The sequence below is a fragment of the Zalophus californianus genome, chromosome 6 (assembly GCF_009762305.2).
Source record: "Zalophus californianus isolate mZalCal1 chromosome 6, mZalCal1.pri.v2, whole genome shotgun sequence".
Taxonomy (NCBI): Eukaryota; Metazoa; Chordata; class Mammalia; order Carnivora; family Otariidae; genus Zalophus; species Zalophus californianus.
The window spans coordinates 128,578,022-128,598,057 of record NC_045600.1 but is presented as its reverse complement, the minus strand read 5'-3'; the positions used below and the strand labels follow the sequence as shown (position 1 = coordinate 128,598,057).

The 20,036-nt window shown below is 40.6% G+C and overlaps 1 protein-coding gene across 3 annotated transcripts in view; it reads left to right on the top strand.

Annotated features, from left to right (window-relative positions):
- The window catches only part of LRRC28 (leucine rich repeat containing 28), a 158,117-nt gene that overhangs the window by 96,497 nt on the left and 41,584 nt on the right, over nt 1-20,036 (top strand). For 2 of the 3 annotated variants that reach the window (XM_027571284.2, XM_027571283.2), the window contains exons 6-7: nt 2,294-2,500; nt 18,962-19,064. In XM_027571284.2, the coding sequence (XP_027427085.1) occupies nt 2,294-2,500; nt 18,962-19,064 (310 nt within the window). The remainder of the gene's footprint in view (nt 1-2,293; nt 2,501-18,961; nt 19,065-20,036) is intronic. The other variant, XM_027571285.2, reaches the window with a different exon arrangement.

Here is a 20,036-nt window from a genome sequence, read left to right as displayed (position 1 = left end):
GGGGAGGGGCAGAGGGAGAGGAAGAGAATCTCAAGCAGAGCAGACTCTGCACTGAGCCCAGAGCCCAAGGTGGGGCTCGATCTCATGACCCTGATATCATGAGCTGAGCCACCCAGGTGCCCCACACATTGTCTCTTATATGTACTGGGATTCTCAAAGGTGGAGACCTTATCTTATTCTCTCTGCACCTGGCCCCGTGGTGTGTAGCTGATTCGTCGCACTTCTGTCCCATTTCATTTCTGTAGTAACTTTATAAAGCGAGGTGAGGAAGGTTTCTTGTTGCTCTTTATCCAGTGCTAGGACATGATGATTCTTCCCTCAACTGCCTCACCCCACACATCCCAAATTAGAGGCATTTTTTGTGTGTGAATTAGATAGGTAGATTGGCAAGCATACCTAAATGAAACACTGTGCTAATGGAACCAAGAATGAAATTGACTCCTGTGTGCATCAGTTAGGTTCAAATAGAACAAAACTCCAATTAAGTAAGCATCACAGACTGTTCCCTGAATCCTTCCTGCCCATATTCAAATGCATATGTTGCTCAGTATTGGGGAAATTGGGCAATAAAGTATGAATTTCCCAGCACAAATCCCTTATAATATTATAAAAATAACTAGAAATTAATACATTTTGCACTTGTATTACTTTCATTAAAAATAGTTACTAAAAATGCTCTGGGTAACAGTCTCTAACAAAGATTGACAAACTTTTTCTGTAAATGGCAAGATAGTATTTTTAAGCTTTGCAGGCCACATATGGTCTCTGCTACATATTCTTTTTTGTTTTTGTTTTTGCTGTTTTTTTGCCACCTTTTAGAAATGTAAAAACCAGTCTTAGCTTGCAGACAGTATAGAAGCGGGCCACAGGCCAGATTCTCCTGTGAGCCCTAGTTTGCCAACCCGTGGTCTGTAGCAGTAAGAAAAGGTAGTCTGTGTAATTGGGCATCCAATAGGGCAGAAGATGGTCTGTCCGGTAGAGAAGACATTGCTAATACTAACCCAACCCCTGAACAAACTGGGATGTGCCCAGGGGGTGCAGTAAAGTGGCCAGAACATGGGAAACCTTACCCTGAGGGGAATGGCTCATGGAACAGGGTCAGGATTAGAGAAGGCCAAGAGACAGCCTCCGTGGACTTCAACTTAGAAGTTCCATAATGTGGAAGAAGTAGATTTGCCCTACACAGTGCTTCCTGTGGAACCTTGAGTAGATGGTACTATCTTCACAGAGTAAACGTCCATTCCCTAGAGATTGCTTAGCAGAGCTTACTCGGCTCAGAGAGGCTTCATGGCAGTGATTTTTCCTGAAAAGAATGGAGTACCTTGTAAAGAACTTCCCAACCTTTAGACTTAGTGATTTGGTGTAATACAGGGACATAATTATAGTCACCATGGAACAGATTACAACTACAGGTAGCATTAATAAGGGAATATTAAAGTATAAATGGAAGGACTTCATTTGGATGAAATTAAATCTTCGTAAGATGTGTATACTTTGGGTTTTTAAAAAAAGAACGATATGGCTCAACAGTATCCAAAAAATATTGCCTACCAACAATTTTATCTTACTATATTCTTCGCCATTGTGAAATTTTCCAAAAGACATCTTAACTCTCAGTCCAGATATTTTTCTGTCTAGTTCATATAAACAAGGTACACTTGGTGGGATACTATAATTTATTTTTAAAGCTCCCACTCTTGGGCGCCTGGGTGGCTCAGTTGGTTAAGCGACTGCCTTCGGCTCAGGTCATGATCCTGGAGTCCCGGGATCGAGTCCCACATCGGGCTCCCTGCTCAGCGGAGAGTCTGCTTCTCCCTCTGACCCTCCCCCCTCTCATGCTCTCTGTCTCTCATTCTCTCTCTCAAATAAATAAATAAAATCTTTAAAAAAAAAAAAAAAAAAAAAGCTCCCACTCTTTACTTAGATAGAAGGTAAAATCGCAAAATTATCAAAGACCAGGTACCTGGAAGTGACTATAATTGTTCTTTTCCCACACTAGCAACAACTTTTGATTCATCAAGCATCAGAAACCGGGGTATCAGACTTCTGGCTCATATTCACTACTTTGTGTCTCCTTTTTCTAGGCGAGCACTCTTCTCCATTAAAAAAAAAAATTCCAGCAGGCTAATTAAAGACACCTACCTCTGTTGGATTATTTGCATATTTCGGCATTCATGTCTGTGGAAATTGCTACAGCTACTGATTTTATTTGTTTTGAACTGTTAACAGTATTGATTCATTTTATTTAATTTAATCAGGATGCGATTTATCTTAATTTTGATTTTGGTTGTAGAGGTTGGCGATTTGAAGGAGCTGCAGACACTAGACATTTCTACCAATCGTTTGCTAACTTTACCCGAGAGGCTTCACCTGTGCCTTTCTCTGCAGTACCTCACCGTGGACCGCAATCGTCTACGGTGCGTGCCGCGCCATCTCTGCCACCTGCCCAGCCTCAATGAGCTCTCCATGGCTGGAAACCGTCTCGCATTTTTGCCACTTGGTAAGTGATCGTATTCATCTGGCAAAGCAAAAAAGCCAAAGACTAAGACGGAAAGCCTTTGTGTCCTTGACTAGGAAGGATAGGGTAGTTGCCTTCTTTCTGTTCATCCTAAATTGCCTCTCTAAATCCATTTTTATAGTGAACAAAGCATCAGTCCCAGTTAACAAAGTTTATTTCAGTCTGGAATTTCATATTTTAAAACAGAAATCTGTGCATAAATGTTGTTTAGGGACAAAATATAGGCAATATGAGATGATTTGCTCTAAAAAAGGAATGAAAACATGTGTGTATATATTATATATATATGACTGTAAAATTGATGGGGGGTATTGAGCAATATGAAAGGACAGCTGCTGGTACAAAGATACCTGTCTAGATGTTGAATTCTACAGAGAAAAATTTGTATTGGGTATCCTAATGATTAATATTGTCAGATAACCAGACTACACAATTTTAAAAACTTTACAATTGGCCGAACTGCCTGCTGAGCTAGAAATGTCACACTGGCTAACAAATAACATATTATTCACTGTAGGTTTCTGTGGCAGGCCCATTTTAATAAAAGAATACATTTATTTTCACTGAGAATTGAATTATTTTGTTAACTTGTAAGAAACAAAGGTGCCATTTTAAAAAAATTAAAATATGAGGCCCCACAGAACCCTAAGCTGTCATAGTAAGCCTCCTATGATTTTACTCATAAAAGCATTTTTTATTAATGAATAATTTATTCCTGATGGCAGTGAAGTGAATAATTTACTAGTCCCTGAGAAGAAATATTTTCTACCATAATACAGTACACATATTATTTTCAACTAAAAATAACTGGGAAATGTGAAAATCAATTTGAATAATACCAAATAATTATCCAATTTAAAAAGATTACTTTTCTATAAATATAATTAAATTCTATACTTATAAAATTAACAAAATGAAATAAAACCATTTCAGAAACAAGTTACATTTCTCAGAAACCAGAGCTTTCTTTTAGGTGAGAAAAATATCACATATAAATAGATTAAAAAAATAAAAGTACCTGCTGGTTTAACCACAGGTTATAAAACAGTTACAGCAGTCAAGCACTAACCTACAAATTGAGAGATCCAGGTTCTAGCCTGGTTCCCCCACCTCACAGTGCATGACCTGGAGTAAATCACTAAAACCTCTCTGAGCTTCATTTACCTTATCCATAAACCAGAATTAATAACATTTATCCTGTTGACTTTAGAGTTATTTTGAAGTCCAATAAGATAGCGTGTATGTAGGAACTCTGAAGCACTGTACAAATGCAGACGACTCAACTGAGGAGATAAAACTTGTGGATTATCATATCCTGCTTTTTTAAAAGTTCCATCCTCCTCCTCATATTCATACCCTCTGTAGTAACCACCAAACTTGTGTTTCCCACTTCCTAAGAGCTGTTGCCTGTACCAGTGCCGACTCCCTGCCAAGGGATGGCGAGGATGGCGCTGATTGGTGAATCAGGGAAGGGAGGGCGGAGGGAAGTAAAGGATGTGACAATTTGATCTGCGTGGTGTAGAACTCAGTGGTCTAACGTCAGCATTCAAGGTAAAGCTGGACGTCCCATTATAGGCAACCATGCTTTGACTCTCAGGTGTTCCCAGAAACAGATTCGCTTGTTAAGTCTGGAGTTGCCCATACTATTGTTCATAGAATTATTTTTATTACTGTTGTTGTTACTACTGACCACATCTATAAGGAGTGTCTCCATGAGTAATACTACTGCAACTCTTTGTAAGAACAATCATTTATTGAATTAGATATTCTGTTAGGCACGGTACAGAGGCTCTCTAATTTAATCATTACAGAGCCTGTTATTACAAAACCTATTGACAACCTGTTTACAGATGAGGAAATTGAGATTCAGAGAATCACAGCTAGTGAGAGACAGAACTGAGTTTCAGAATCACAGCTAGTGAGAGACAGAACTGAGTTTCAGACTCTGTCTGATTCTAAACTCCACATTCTTTCCACCTTGACATGCTATCTCCACATCCCAGGCATGATCCCTCTGCGAAGGGACCTCATTTGGAATAGGGCTGAACTTGGGGCGCCTGGGTGGCTCATTTGGATAAGCACCCAACTCTTGATTTCAGCTCAGGTCATGATCTCAGGTTTGTGAGATCGAGCCCCACGTCAGGCTCTCTGCTGGGCATGGAGCCTGCTTAAGATTCTCTCTCTGCCCCTCCACCTACCCCTCTCTCCCTCCTCTAAAAACAAAATAAGAAAGAAAAGAAAAAAGGAATAGGGCTGAACCATACTGAGCATCTTTCTAATTGTATAGCCACCTCCAGTGTCAAATTTGGGCAGCCATTTTGTATTCAAATACTCGTATGGACACTCTAGTTGGCCCAATTCAGTCTCTGTCTCTACTCACTTAGGAGGGTCTGTCTGCCAGAGGGTATAGCTTTGTCTCACCTACCCACTCTGGACATCAGCCAGGTGCTCCCAGTTACTTATTTCTAATCTATCATCAGCAGGTTCTACAACAAGAAAAATCTTATAAAAGCTTAGGCCAGAGACCTGTTACCTAGTTCTTTCTTGGTGTTAGCCATTCTTCTTACTTTGCCTGGCCCCTTCAACCTCCGTGGAGTTCCTGATTCCTTACTTTTGTGCTGTTCACAACTTGTTTTTCTTGTCTTCTTGTTTCTTCTTTCAGATATGCTTTGTCTCAAGTCTAAACCATTCATCAGCAACTGACTACATGCTGCCTGTGGCTCTGATCCACAGCCCTGTTCTCATGTCCAGAGGTACACTTACCAGAATGCCATCTAGCTCGAGAGCCCGGGTTCTGCCTAGAATCCCGTATACAATCGGACTTTTTAAACTACATGAATCTTGTTTACCAGTCTTTAGCCTGTGGGTCCTGCCTCAGGTCCAGCCAGGCTCCATGCCCTTCATCTTACCTGTTCTCCCTACCTCACTGTAGTTCATCCAGCCATGACTCCTTATTACCATGGTCATTTGCCACTCTTCTAACCTGTCGTTTTAGCAGTGACACAGCCAAGCATGTGCTGTGGTGGCAGTGGCAGTGGTGTTGGGAGAAGAGAGAAGCCATTCCAATAGGAACTTGATGGCTGTTGGTTTGTAGTGCCGAGGAGTAACCTTGTGTATCATGCTGCATGCCTACAGCAGCAGATGGCAGGCGTGGCAGTGGCTGGTGCAAGGTGATAGAAATGATCGTTAGGTAGAAGGTAGAGTCCACGACACATTGCCTTGCTGCTCTTCTGCTTTGGCACCTCAGTCAGTTATTTGCTGGGGCATCTTCTGTGTGCCCTGTGGTAAGTGCTGGTGTGGGCGAGGATGTGGGCGTCTCTTCTTCAGCACTGGGGTTCAGTGGTGAGTAGAGCCTTGCAGATTGGTCTCTGTCTCTAGGGGTCTTGTCAACCCCAAAACCTTGCCTCTGTGTTTGGAGAGATTTTCCTTTGTGAACTGGTCGATATGGTGTCAAAGAGCATAAGAGGCAGGAGGATCTGCTCTGGGTTCTGAGGAGGGTCCCTCGCAACATCAAGGTGACCACAGCTCTCCAGCCTGGGGCCACAGAGAGCCCAGGAGATAGAAGCGGTTTCACATTCCTCTGGGTGCCATCCCAGCTCACAAGGCTCATGGCCCTGGCAGGACACAGACCTGTGGGTAAGGGTTGATTTTACCAGAGAAAGACATATAAGCAAGAGGAGGAGGAGAAAAATTGTCCACTTAGAAAGAAACAGGCTGCCTGAAGCAGTGCTCAGGCCTGGTCTCAGACTGATTCTTTGAGAACAGCAGGAGCCCAAGGTTAGGAAGCAAATATGAGCACTAGTGGCCTTTCTCCCCTGTTACACTGCGTGAACCTTTGTAAAGAAGTGGGTGAGACCGCCAGAGAGGGCTTCGGGAGATTGGAGACAGGATAATCTGTGAAGATGATGAAAATGAATCTGACAGAAATATCAGCAATCTTCTCCATGTTGTTTTTCGGTTTTGTGGGAGTTTTTGTTTTCCTTTTTGTTTTTTAATACCACGAGGGTGGCTTTGGAAAGGGGGTTCAACTAGATCTTTCGGAGAAAAATAATTAAATCCATAGCTGTCTTTCCACAGAGTTTGTGCACTTGAAACATTTCTTTGAACTCCTTTCTGATAAACAAAAGCTGTCTAATGCTATGAACTATGGCGGACAGAGTCAAATGAAGCATGCGGCTGCAGGCACTGCCTTTCCTCAGACAACTGAACTGTTCTTGGAAACCTAGCAAATAAGGATGTCTCTTTACAGTAGTTAGGAGATACTGTGTGTATACATGCATGCACACACACAACTGAAGTTTTCAAATAGAAGTCTCTTATGTTTAAATGTGATTCTGTGAGCATAGTACAGGAACTTGAAGGCTTATGAAATGGGTGCTATAATATCTCTGCCTGGGATTGAACGTAGGAATCCTATTTTGGGGAGTTACTTACTGAATTTGGTTGCTCACCAAAGAAGGTTGGCTTAGAAGAAAAGCAAGTTTTTATCTCTGGCTTCATGGGGGGGGGGAAAAAAGAATGTCATATTTCAGCATCTTCAGAAAGCAACTACAGAAGGTATATATAGGGTGACTTAAATAATGTGTAAGACTAGCTAAGCCATAACACTCTTCAAGGACATTCTTTTAAAGATGAAGAGATGCATCAAGAAAGAAGAATGCTCCTATTCTAATGATACCATGATAATTGAGTGACAGATCAGTCTACAAACAAGCTTTTTCCACAGTGGTGACTATCGGTGAGGAGGAGAGGGAAACTAATCACTTGAGCCTCATGCTATGATATTTACTAGAGGTTTTGAAATGAGAGTATTTGTTGTTGATTCAATATAGTTCTGCATACTAAATAGTTCTCAGAGTTGTGACTCACCTCTGGGCTTCTGAAAGGTAGGAAAATACAAAGGAAAGGGTTTTTTTTCCTCTAAGTCTTTTTTACCAGGTGTTCCTGGTCTCTCTTGTATAATTAAATAAGCCTGATTATTCAGTAATGTTCACAACTTATTTAATGATGAATAATAGATATAAGTACTGTGAGGTTGCCCAGGCACAAATTGGCTATGGAAGAGCATCCTTTAGTTAGCCCCCAGGAAGTGCTGTGTCATCTAATGTCAGTAACTCCTGTAGTTTAAGAAAATGAGAAGACAAAAGTTACCCCCACGTGAGAAGGTAGAATTTTTTTAAAGATTTTTATTTGAGAGAGAGAGAACATGGGTGACAGGGAGGGGCAGAGGGAGAGAGAGAAGATTCCCCACTGAGCAGTGAGTCCAATGTGGGGCCTGATCGCAGGACCCTGAGATACGACCTGAGCTGAAGGCAGACGCTTAACTGACTGAGCCACTCAGGCGCCCCACCAGGTGGAATTTTTGCCTGTTAGAAAAACAGTGAACGAATTCTTAACGAAGAACATTTGGCAAATGACACTGAGATATATAGAATATTCTAGTACATAAACTACCATGTACTGAAGCCAAAACTTAGTGGAGAATAGCTTCCTACTAACAGGAAACTATTTCGGTTTCTAAACCAGTCCTAGAGCCGGTCCTTGGAGATTCTGGTAGTGCAGTGTGTATTTTCTCTGGAAGAGTTATTCTGTGTGACTGTTCCATTGTTGCTATGGGTCATATACCATGACTTTGATAGGGAGGTAAAACTGGCCTTTTATCCCATAACAGGCAGTCACTTCAGTTTTCTGTAGTAGTTGTAGTTGCTTTTTCCTTTATAGGGTTGAGATACCTTGTCTAGAAAAAACAAAATGGTTTATAACAAGTAGGGTGCAGTTTGAGAAAGTAGCTTCTAGGCATTTTCAAAACTTACGCTGAAGTCCCTTCTTTCATTGCAAATGGCGTATTAGACACAAATATGTTAACTATACTTGGTTTTTCTATTGCTTCTTGTTCTATTTTGCTCTGTATCAGCTTAGAAAGTCAGGAAGAGAATTGCTCTTTCGTATTTTTTAAGAAAATATTTCAGTCCAAGCAAAGCCAGTATGGAAACTAGATGGAAACCAGGTAATAATTCTGTAATCTCAGACTTCGAGATGCAAACTGTACTTTGCTGAACCATGAATGTATTTGATCTGCAGTTTGAAGAACTACTGCCTTGAGGTCTTTGTTTAATGGGAACTATTTGCAAAGTTGTGTAGCCTTAAATAAGTCTCCGTGCTTAAAACGTTTGTTCTAGTACAGATCAGAAATCCCAGTGGTTGGAACTAGTCCTGTGTTTGAGTAGAAGTCATGATGACTGCTTTCCAAGGAGAGACCCGAACATTCCACTAAAATCATGTTCTGTTCCGTGTTCTGTGGGGATTGTTGGGTACGTCTCTAATCAAAGGCATAATGAACAGGGAGGAAAAAAGGGTTTGAAAACAAGGCTCAAAAATTGTAATGGGAAATAGTGAGAGTTATTCTGTTAATTAAAGCCCATGCAGACCTTGTTTCAGGAATAAAGTTATTATGACTCTTGTATTTCTTTAAGAAAATGGATATTCAGTGCTCTTTTTTGGACTCTGTCTTCTTGCAAGTATTTGTAACAAAAAGTGTTTATTTGTCTTTGTGCTGCTTACTCATCTGACCCTTTTCCACTGTCTTAATGATACCTCTGCTTTGTTTTTCTTTCATCACATTGGGTCTTTGCTGTTGCCTTAAGGTTTTCTTAGGAAGTTAGTATGGTTATTTAATATGGCTTCTGTAGCATGGGCCAACATTGACTGTACTGTGCTAATGTGTGAAGAGAAAAGTCACCTAGAGTATATTTTTTCTCTAAAGTTTTGGAATAGGATTTGGGGATGAGGAAGTGATTAATACGAAAAAGCCGTTTTCTTAAATACCAGTTTAAAACAAGAGAGAACTGCTGCTCATTCTTTAAAGGGTACAAATGTGATATTGTTCTAATGTCCATACCACCCAAAGCAGCCTACAGATTCAGTACAATTCCTATCAAAATACCAATGGCATTTTTCATAGAACTAGAAAAAATTACCCTAAAATTTGTATGGAACCACAAAAGACCCCAAATAGCCAAAGCAATCCTGAGAAAAGAACAAAGCTGGAAGTATCATGCTACCTGATTTTAAACCATGTTACAAAGCTGTAGTAATCAAAACAGTATGGTGCGGGCACAAAAACAGATGCATAAATCAATAGAATAGAATAGAAAGCCCAGAAATAAGCCCACACTTACTGGTCAGTTAATTTTCGACAAAGTGGACAAGAATAGACAGTGAGGAAAAGATAGTCTCTTCAAGAAATGGTATTAGGAAAACTGTATAGCAACATGCGAAAGAATGAAACTGGACCACTTTCTTATACCATATATGAAAATAAACTCAGAATGGATTAAAGACTTAGATATAAGACCTTAAAGCATAAAACACCTAGAAGAAAACATAGGCAGTTAACCCCTTTGACATTCGTTTTAGTGATTTTTTTTTTTTTGATCCGTCTCCTCAGGCAAAAATAAACAAATGGGATTATATCAAACTAAAAGCTTTTGCACAGTGAAGGAAACCACCAAAAAAAAAAAAAAAAAACCAAAAAAACAAAAAACCCTGAAAAGGCAGCCTACTGAATGGGAGAAGATATTTGCAAATGATGTATCTGATAAAGGGTTCACATCCAAAATATACAAAGAGCTCCTAAACCTCAATATCAAAAAATAAACTGATTAAAAAATGGGCAAAGGGCCCGAATAGACATTTGTCCAAAGAAGACATCCAGATGGCAAACAGACACATGAAAAGATGCTCAACATCGTTCATCATCAGGGAAATGCAAATCAAAACCACAGTTTGATATATCACCTCACACCTGTCAGAATGACTAGCATCAAAAAGACAAGAAATAACAAGTGTTGGCAAGGAACATGTTAGATGTGGAGAAAAGGGAACACTGTGCACTCTTGGTGGGAATGTAAATTGGTGCAGCCACTCTGGAAAACGGTATGGTGGTTCCTCAAAAAATTAAAAATAGAAGTATCTTATGACCCAGCAATTCCACTTCTAGATACTTATCCAAAGAAAAGGAAGACACTAATTCAAAAAGACATATGTACCCTTATGTTCATTGCAGCATTATTTACAATAGCTAAGATATGAGAGCCACCTAAGTGTCTATTGATAGATGAGTAGATAAAGAAGATGTAATATGTACATACAATGGAATATTAGTCATAAAAAAGAATGAAATCTTGCTATTGGTGACAACATCGATGGACCTAGAGGATATTATGCTAAGTGAAATAAATCAGAGAAAGACAAATACTGTATGAATTCACTTATATGTGGAATCTAAAAAACAACACAAACTAACAGTCTAACAAACTTATTAACTATCTGAGTTTTGTTCATAAATACAGAGAACGTGATTGCTACAGAGAATAAACTTATGGTTGCCAGAGTAGAGGGGATGGAGTGATGGACACAATAGGTGAAGGGGATTAAGAGGTACAGTCTACCAGTAATAAAATAAATACACACAGTGATGTAATGTACAGCATAGGAAATATGAGATTTTATTTATTTTTGAGAGAGAAAGTGCTCACACAGGCATGGGGCATAGCAGGCAGAGGGAGAGGGAGACACAGGCTCCCTGTTGAGCAGAGAGCCTGATGCAGGGCTCCAACCCAGGACCCTGGGATCATGACCTGAGCCGAAGGCAGACGCTTCACCAACTGAGCCACCCAGGCACCCCAGCATAGGGAATATAGTAATACAGATGTGAAATTTAGAAAAATAAATAGGAGGGCTAGATCTTTGAGCAGAATCTTTGCCAGCAAAGTTTTCGTTAATTTGATTGTGGAACTCAGAGTTTTTAAAATAGTGACAAGAATGTACAGTCCTAGAAAAATCTGGAAGATGTCAGTGGACTCTAAAGCAAACACCTGGAGTTTCTATCAGTCATAGTTTTTAGTAAAAGTCTTCAGTTTTGGGGGGCAGGAAAAAAACAGGTATAAGTCCAGCTGGGCAACAGCTCAGGATGAGATGCAAAATGAGGGCATTGTTTTCTCCATGCCGGCGGCCACGGTGCTCAGAGACTCGCTGTTGTAATTCCTGAGTCTGCTGGACAGTCAGCATGAAGTCTCCTACTCTGAGGTCTTCTCTGAGGGAATTCTTGGTATTTCTTGAAATTACTGCTGTAAATCTGTAAGTTAGAACTACCCTCACCAGTTTTCTGGTCTTTTAAAGGGAGCAAAGGGGAAAAAAAAGATAAAAAAATAAAGGAAGCAAAGGGATATTTTGTTCATCATGTATCTCCTTGGCAGTATATCCTCACATCACACCTGGATGCTTGGGCACAGTGCCTGTCCTCTGGCACCCACACCACCCACACCCATGCAGCTTGCTGGGGAGTATCGCCTCCTACGTGATGTGGGAGTTCCCTGCTTATATGGAAATGATGTGTTTGGGGAGGCTGTCGAGCTAACATCATGGTGAACCAGGCCATCTGCTTTTAAATTCTGGGCCTGCCATTTAATTGCTGTGTGATCTTAGGCTTAAAAAGGCTAATTAATCTGTCTTAAGTTTTAGGAACAGGGCAAAATGAATACCTACTTCATAGCACTATTGTGAGAATTAAATAAGATCCATTTAAAACACTATCACTCATAAGTACTACGTAAGCATGTGGTCAACGTGAGCTATTTTTATTGTTTTGCTAGACCGTTAGAAAGAGTTGGGCGCCTGGGTAGCTCAGTCGTTAAGTGTCTGCCTTTGGCACAGGTCATGATCCCAGGGTCCTGGGATCGAGTCCCACCCACATCAGGCTCCCTCCTCGGCGGGAAGCCTGCTCTCCCTCTTCCACTCCCGCTGCTTGTGTTCCTGCTCTTGCTATCTCTGTCTCTATCAAATAAATAAATAAAATCTTAAAAAAAAGAAAGGGTTGGGACTGTGTGTGTCTTCACTTTTATACCCCAAGCATCTAGTACAGTGTCTCGCTCGTTGCTCATTATAATTTCTCTGTCACCTGAACTATGCAACACAAATAGAGTTGCTGAAAAAAAAAAAAAGAAAGAAAAAAAAAGAATTAGAGATGCTGATGCTTGAATATTTAAACCAACAGCAAAAGAAGCCTTCAGTCATTCAAATTCATTAAAATCCATTTATTTTAACAGTTGTTGATGATCTATGTAGAAAGCATCTTATTGAATTATAATTCATGGTGAAATCTTTGTACAAGTTGAGTAGATCGGAAAGAATATGGTTATGTAAAAGATTTAATGGAATATGTGTGCATATGTTTAAAGAAACTAACACTATGTCAACTGTGCTTCAATAATTAAAAAAGAAACTAACACTTAAAAAAAGTCATTCTTCTGGAAAAGTGGTTGAAAAGTTCTCTTCATAAAAGCCATATAGGTAAATTTTTAAACTTGTTTTAAAGACAGTTTTGGAATACACTTGTATATTAGTCTGAATTCATTGTAAAGAAACCCACACTTTATAATTACATTTAAAAATGTAATCGTGACTAGTAATACATCTGACTGATTGAAGTACGATACTTGATGTGACATGGACAGTCTTGCAAACAAACTCTGTGGGTCTGTGCTTTGATGTTGTAGTTTCTGTTACCCCATCATTTTGTGGAAGAGGATGCATCATTCACCTTCTGATAAAATAAATGAGTTTCATACTGGTAAGTGTGCAGTAAACAGATCCTGTGAAGTTCTGGCCCATGCTGGCATCCCGCGCCTGCTTTTACAGTTTAGTTAAAAGAGCAGTAACCTAGATACATAGGAGCTTTTGTTCCATCTTCAGCCATGTGGGCTGCATATGCCAGGGCCTTGAAGTTGAAAAAAAAAAGAATTGGAGTTTGTGCAGGACCGCTAGCTTTTGCTAATTTCTAAGTTAACAATACTTTGATCTGTGCGTCTGGGAAAAAAGGGGAAACATTTTAGACACAGTACAGCCCTTTTAAAAGCCACATGAAAAAGTTCTTTGTTGCTTTAGCATCTATGCATATGGGCAACTTCCTTGCTTTATAAAGTTCAAGTACTGAGCATTTTTGCACAGGAACTTTAAAAAATATTATTACCTGGTATATTTATTGCAAGGTAGTAGTATATTAAAATTAACAGAAGGAAGAAAACAAACCAGCTTGTTAGCTAGTACACAAATGGCCTCTTCCAAAGTTAATTATCGAGTGAAGGTTTTTCTCTCTTAAAAACAGAAGAAATATTTCAAACTTTTTCAGAGAGAAATACTTACATTTCATCCTCATTATGATTATAAAATGCCATTCCATTGTGCTTGGGGTTTTGCCAGTGGAAGGGTCTTTGGCCGAGAGCATGCCCTCATGAGACTGTCACAGCTCTGCCCGGACAGCCTGTGATCTAGCCGGCTGTTTAGGGGTCTTGGCCTGGCCATTAGGCTGTGCTGGGTCAGCTAAAGCAAGAGTTGCCTGCTTCTCTTTATGATCTTGCACTCTGTTTTGTGATCTTCTCTTTACATTCAGAGGACAGAGGTAAAAGACTAAGCTATATCGAGAACCAGTTATTATGCAAGGGATCAGGCTGGTGTTGTATACATTGTTGAGGCTTCTTGACAAGCCTGTGAGATAAGTATTACTGTCTGGTTTTGCAGAGGAGGTAACAGGCTAGGAGCGTTTGATTTGCCCCTGTCCCTGTGTCTTGAAGCAGTTAGAAAGTAGAAAGCCAGGATTCAGACTCCGTTCTGACTCCTAGCCCACCACATCCTGTACTCTGTATGAGATTGTGTTATTTGGAAAGGTTAAGTGTTTATATTAAATATTCTTGTCCGTGTGGTGTTACACTTACTACTGTGTGATAGATTTGATCACAACTGAGTCATGTTTTCTTTCAGCTTCGGTAGAAAATCATTCATTCCATGAAGGGCATATATAAAAAAGAACATTCCCCAAAGTGGTCAGAAGATACAAAAAGAATTCTCTGGACTATCGAAAAATCTAAGATAAGATTGAAACCATATAGTATTTTTAAATCACTGACTCTTCATTTTTTCCCCTATAAAACTAGGGTAGGAAAGAAGACAAAACCATACAGGAAGTAGCCAGTGTCAGCTTTTATTTAATTTTGTATTATGATCCTTGCATGTAGCCTCTTTTCATTTGCACAAGCTCTTTTGTGTGTATTAGAGGGGAGAGGTGCTTCCTCTGTCATGTCCCATTTTGTGTCCTTGACTCAAGGGGATGAATCACTGTCTCTAGAGGCTGTTGCCTCCAACTCTTTTCTGTGCAATTAAACTATAGAAAAGTGTTAGTGCCTTTTGCTGCATGCCAAGGAGAATTCTCTTAATTGGCCTTCTGCTATAGGGCCACTCTTCCAAATATGTCACCTATTAATAATGAGAATAATAATAATTGCCATATATGGGGGAAGGTGTATGCCAAGGATTCTGCTTGATAATCTAGAAACTTTGTTAGTAAGTCTTACCAAACTTAAGAGACAGCATTATTGGGGCACCTGAGTGGCTCAGTTGGTTGAGTGTCCAACTCTTGGTTTTGGCTCAAGTCACAGTCTCAGGGTCGTGGGATCGAGCCCCGCGTCGGGCTCTGCGCTCAGCAGAGAGTCCACTGGGGATTCTCTCTCCCCCACCTTGTGTTTTCTCTCTAAAATAAATAAATAAATCTTTAAAAAAAAAAAATAGAGCATTATTTTCTCCTTTATATGGTTAGGGAAACTGAGGACACCCATTTAGTAAATAGAAGAACGGGGATTCAGACCCAGGTTGTCTGACTCCAAGACTGTTCTTACTCCATTAATTAGTATCCTACACTCTTCACTGCTGCAGAAGCTCAAGTAAAGAATCTTTCCTCAAGTCCCATAGGGACTCTGAAAGGCAAATCTGAAACCAGAGCTTTTTGCGTTTTATCAGTGTAGTTTCATTTTTTGGAAAAATTCCAGTTTTCTATATGCCTTTCAAGTCTACAGATGTCTATTTGTGATGATAGGATTTGTAGTAACATCAGAGAAGTAGTGAAGAAATCTAGAAGAGGAATTCTTTGGGTAATGTTGAGGCCTTTTTCAATGCAAGTGGATTCTGTATTTTTATCTCTATTTTTTCCATCTATGTTCTATAAATTTATACCCTTTTATGCCGGCAGATATGTTTCTACACATTTACTAATGTAAGAGTATACATTATTTACATGTAGTATATATTCTTATGCTTCAAAAAATATTGTGTAGTGATTTAACTTTCACAGATTACATTCACATTCAGTTGTCATAACAACCTGGTAAGGTTGAGGGGCTAGGCACTGCTGTGCCATTTAACGTCTCACAGACTGAAGCTCTGCTCCCGTGGCTAATAAGTGAAAGAACAGACACATAAACTATGAACAATTCACAAAAATATATGTAAAAATGGCCCTCAGACATATTTGAAAACGTTCACACTCATAATTAGAGAAATGCAAATGAAGACAATGCCAAGGTATCACTTCTCATCTATCAGAATGACAAAAACTTTTAAATAGGATAACATGTTTTGAAAGTTGAGGGTGTGAGAAAGGCAGTGCCTTCATACATTGCTGGAGGGGAAGCAGATTGGTAGAATCCTTCAGGAGGGAAGTACCAGGAATCCACCCATCTTTTGACCCAGCAAGTCTACTTCGAGGGATCGATGCTGAGGGTATGCCTCCAGCAATACCGATGTAGATGTATATGCAGATGCTTATACTTCCATATGTTTTATAGGTCTGTCCGCTAAGAGATTCTAGAAGGAATGGCACTCCCATAGTAATGAGCACACACAGCACTCAGATCATGGTTTATAAACACTTATGCCCCAAGAAAAGGAATCAAGACTCCTTGAAGAAAGTAGTTGATGTCAGGGTTTGAGGAGGGAAAATACAAGCTGAGCTTGGGACATCTTGTGCCAGAAAGTAAGGAAGTGCTCAAAAAGGGATGAAAATTTGTTAAAAGAACGTAAGAACCAACCTTAAGCTGCTCCTAGTTGCCAAAACTGGAACATTTTGACTGATAAAATAAATCATAATGGTATTGGGTTTTTAGTCCTTATGATAAAATAAATATCCATGAATCCATACTGATATAAAAAATAAATGGGAAGGAAGGGAAGGCTCTTCCTTACAGAAGGACGGTAATGAGAAATCACTGTTAGATAAATACCATACAGTAATTATTGCAAACAAGATCCATTGGTGGATGCTAAAATTAATATGCAAGATTTTGAGGAGGAACAGAATATTTACATAGGCTTGGGACTGTAGTAATCAGAACACTTCACCTGGGGTGGGGGTGGGGAGCTGCTTCCAAGATGGCCCCATTTCCTCTCCAGAGATCTCTGGGAGGGCCCTCATGACCAGGAAGTTGTCTTCTTCCAGAATGAGTGATCCAAGGCAGCAAAGAGGAAGCCACGTTGCCTTCTGTGGTTTACTGTCTGAAATCACGCACCATTTCTGCCTATTCTGTTTGTTAGATCTTGTTAAGCGACCACACTGGGGAGGGGCATCTCTAGCCAGTAGCCCGGAAATTATTTTTTCTCCCTGAGAGTTGCCACTTCCCCTTTTGATGCCTCCCAGCACTCCCAGCTTTGGTTCCTCTTTTTGTGTCTTGCTCCTGTGCTAGTCCTGGACAGGATTATCAGGATCATTGTGATAGGACGAGCGGTGGGAAGGAGGAGGCTAGATGGACCCTTCCCGCCCTCTCCTGCGAGGAACCCTTCTTCACCTCAGTCTTCTGTCACCCCTCCCACTTTCTGTAACAGATTGTCCAGAACCCACTGTGAACCCATGAGACTTTCTACAAGCCTCCCTAGAGCAGTGATTTTTATCATTTTTCCTGCCTGTCTACATCTATATTGTATCATATTCATATCTCTATCCTTAAGGTCCTTAATGGGTAAATAGGTTTCCTTTTGAAATGTAAATATATTGAAGAACCTCCTAATTCAGCTATCTGGGCCTCTGTCTTTTCCCAAACTGTGGGTCTAGAGGGAAGAGATGTCCTTCAGCCTATTGCCTGTTGGCACAAGCAAAACTCCAGAAGATTTTTCCAAGATTGTGTTCTTGATTCAGGGAGTGGAGGGTTTAGCAAGGCTGCAGAGGACTCTGTTCTGTGACAGTGAAGACAAAGAGCCCCACACAGTGAGCACTAGGAGTAGAAAGGAAAGCTGGTGGAACATTCTTGGGCACACAGTAGGCAGGAAGGGATGACCTCAACACTTGGAAGTGTCTCTGACTGCTGCCTGTGTTGGCCAGAGATCGCCTTCAGTACTCCGTGCTTGTCTCTTCACCGAGTCCTCCTCCAGCCATTGCTCCCTCATTGCCCGCTGCTTCTGGAAAACATCTGGATTCTCTCTCTTTCTGGCACACCTGTTCTTGTTGCAGACCCCTCTTTTTGGACCCCCTTTCTTCCCTCTTCCCATCCCTCCTACATACTGTTAAATAACAGAAAGTCAACTGAGTACATTTGAAGAGCTAATTGGCTTTATTAAGTGATAACGGGGCAGCATTCCACCTAGCAAGTCGAAAGGAGCTCCGTCAAGCTGCAGAAAATGAGAAGTTTTTAAAGGCAGAGAGGGCGCAGTGAAAAGGAAATTATTAGGAAAGAATGCATTGTTTTAGGCAAGGTAGCCCTGCTGAGGGGAACAGATGGGGTCTAGCAGTAAATTTCTTAGTGCTTACCAGGAAATTCCATGTTGACCGGTTAAAGGTTACATTCCTGAGGGAGGTTGAAACTGTAATTAGGTTAGGTATTAAGGCCTGGTTTGGTGACATGGCCTAGCATAAGTGACTCCATTCTGGGCCTGTGGTCTTCTTTGTAGCAATACCCATTCCAGTCCTTACTCACTGGCCTGCAGGAATTGTCCACCTCATCTTCACCCCTCACTAGGGGACTGGGATTTACGGTTCCCTTTGCTTCTTCCTCCCCCTACAGCCTTGGGCAGTCTGTCCATTCCGACACTGACCTAGCTCCAGAGACTTCAGCCCAGCCAGGGCCTGATCCCTAGCCCTCCCTCACCTCTGCTCCCCTCTCTCTACCCGGGGGAGGTGAGACGCAGTAGGTGATACAGGGGTAGAACCAAGCCGGGCTAGGCTGACCAGTCAGCTTTGTTCATATCACCTTTTTTCCATTGGAGAAAAATGAAACTGAATGCAGACCTACAACAACCACTATTCTTAAATTAAAATTGTCTATAAAAGGTCACAGAATTTTTAGGTGGGAACTCTATAATCATATTCTCTTCCCAGTTATCTCATTTCACAGTCCAAGGAATCAAAGTCCAGGTGGGTTAAGTTATTTTTCTACAGTCACGTTTTCTGATGCAGAGTCTAATATTCCAGCTGACATAATTTCACACTCAGAGTTCAGTTAAATCTATAACAATTTATCCTCCAGAATAGAAATTTTGACGTATTCTAATATTATGGATTACATTTTACATTTCACATCGTACTGGTACATATTTCTAGGAATTATAGTACTTTTCTTTCTAATCCAGATTTAGGTCGATCTCGAGAACTACAGTATGTGTACGTGGATAACAACATTCACCTGAAAGGCTTGCCGTCCTATCTGTACAATAAAGTCATCGGGTGCAGTGGGTAAGGCTGATTTCATTTTTTTACGCTATAGCTAAACTCTTTGCCACATTCATTTCGATTTTATTTTTTGGTCCTAATGTAACTTAGAAATAGGTGAACTACTTTGGATCATCCTGGTCAGTTCTGTCTTTGGCCTTACTTTGCTAAACCAAGTACCTTTAGAAGCTAAGAATATTGAGCACGCGATTTACAGTATTATAGGTCGAGTTCAGTTAGTAAGCAAGTTGTTGATCATTTTCCAGTCAAAGATGAATCCATGTATACCGTTATAAACTCCATAGTATCAGTCACTGAAACTGGAGGAATCGGCATGAACTTAAAAGCTTTCCTTTCTCTGCACTCCACTACAGTGACAATTCTATAGGAATAGCTTTAGTATCTAGAACTTGACCATTTCGAAATATTTAGAATGCAACACTTGAAATATCCTCTTAATACAACTCATGATTCTAGCAACCAAAACAGATGTTTCAGTTCAAGGGAAATAATAGGCTTTTATTTTCAGAGCAGCACTAATCTTTCCTTCTCAACCAGGCTTCTAGAAAGGTGTTTTCAGCTGCTCTGTCTATAACTTTGGGACAGAACCACCTTAAAGGGTTTCCAAGGGTGGTGTGAGATTAATAAAAGACAACTCAACTACCAGAGCCTGCTTTTAACTGGCCTGCCCTTCCTCACATAAACAGCCGAAGGATACTTGGGATACATTCAAGGCCACTTAGCCAGCATATTTGACTCTGTCCTTGTGATGCCAATACCCTGCATCAGCTGGCTCATACTATATGTAGTTCTGGCAAGAAGAGAGCTGACCATAAGCCTGTGTGTAGAGGACAGCCACTCTCCTGTTGGCCTGGCTCCAGGGGATGGGCCCTGAGCAGCGATTACCCCAGAGAGGGCATTCCTTGGAGCAGTGGCCTTCCCGTAGGAAAAATTATACCATTGTTATCTTGGAAGAGCCTTCGATGACGCTTCAAA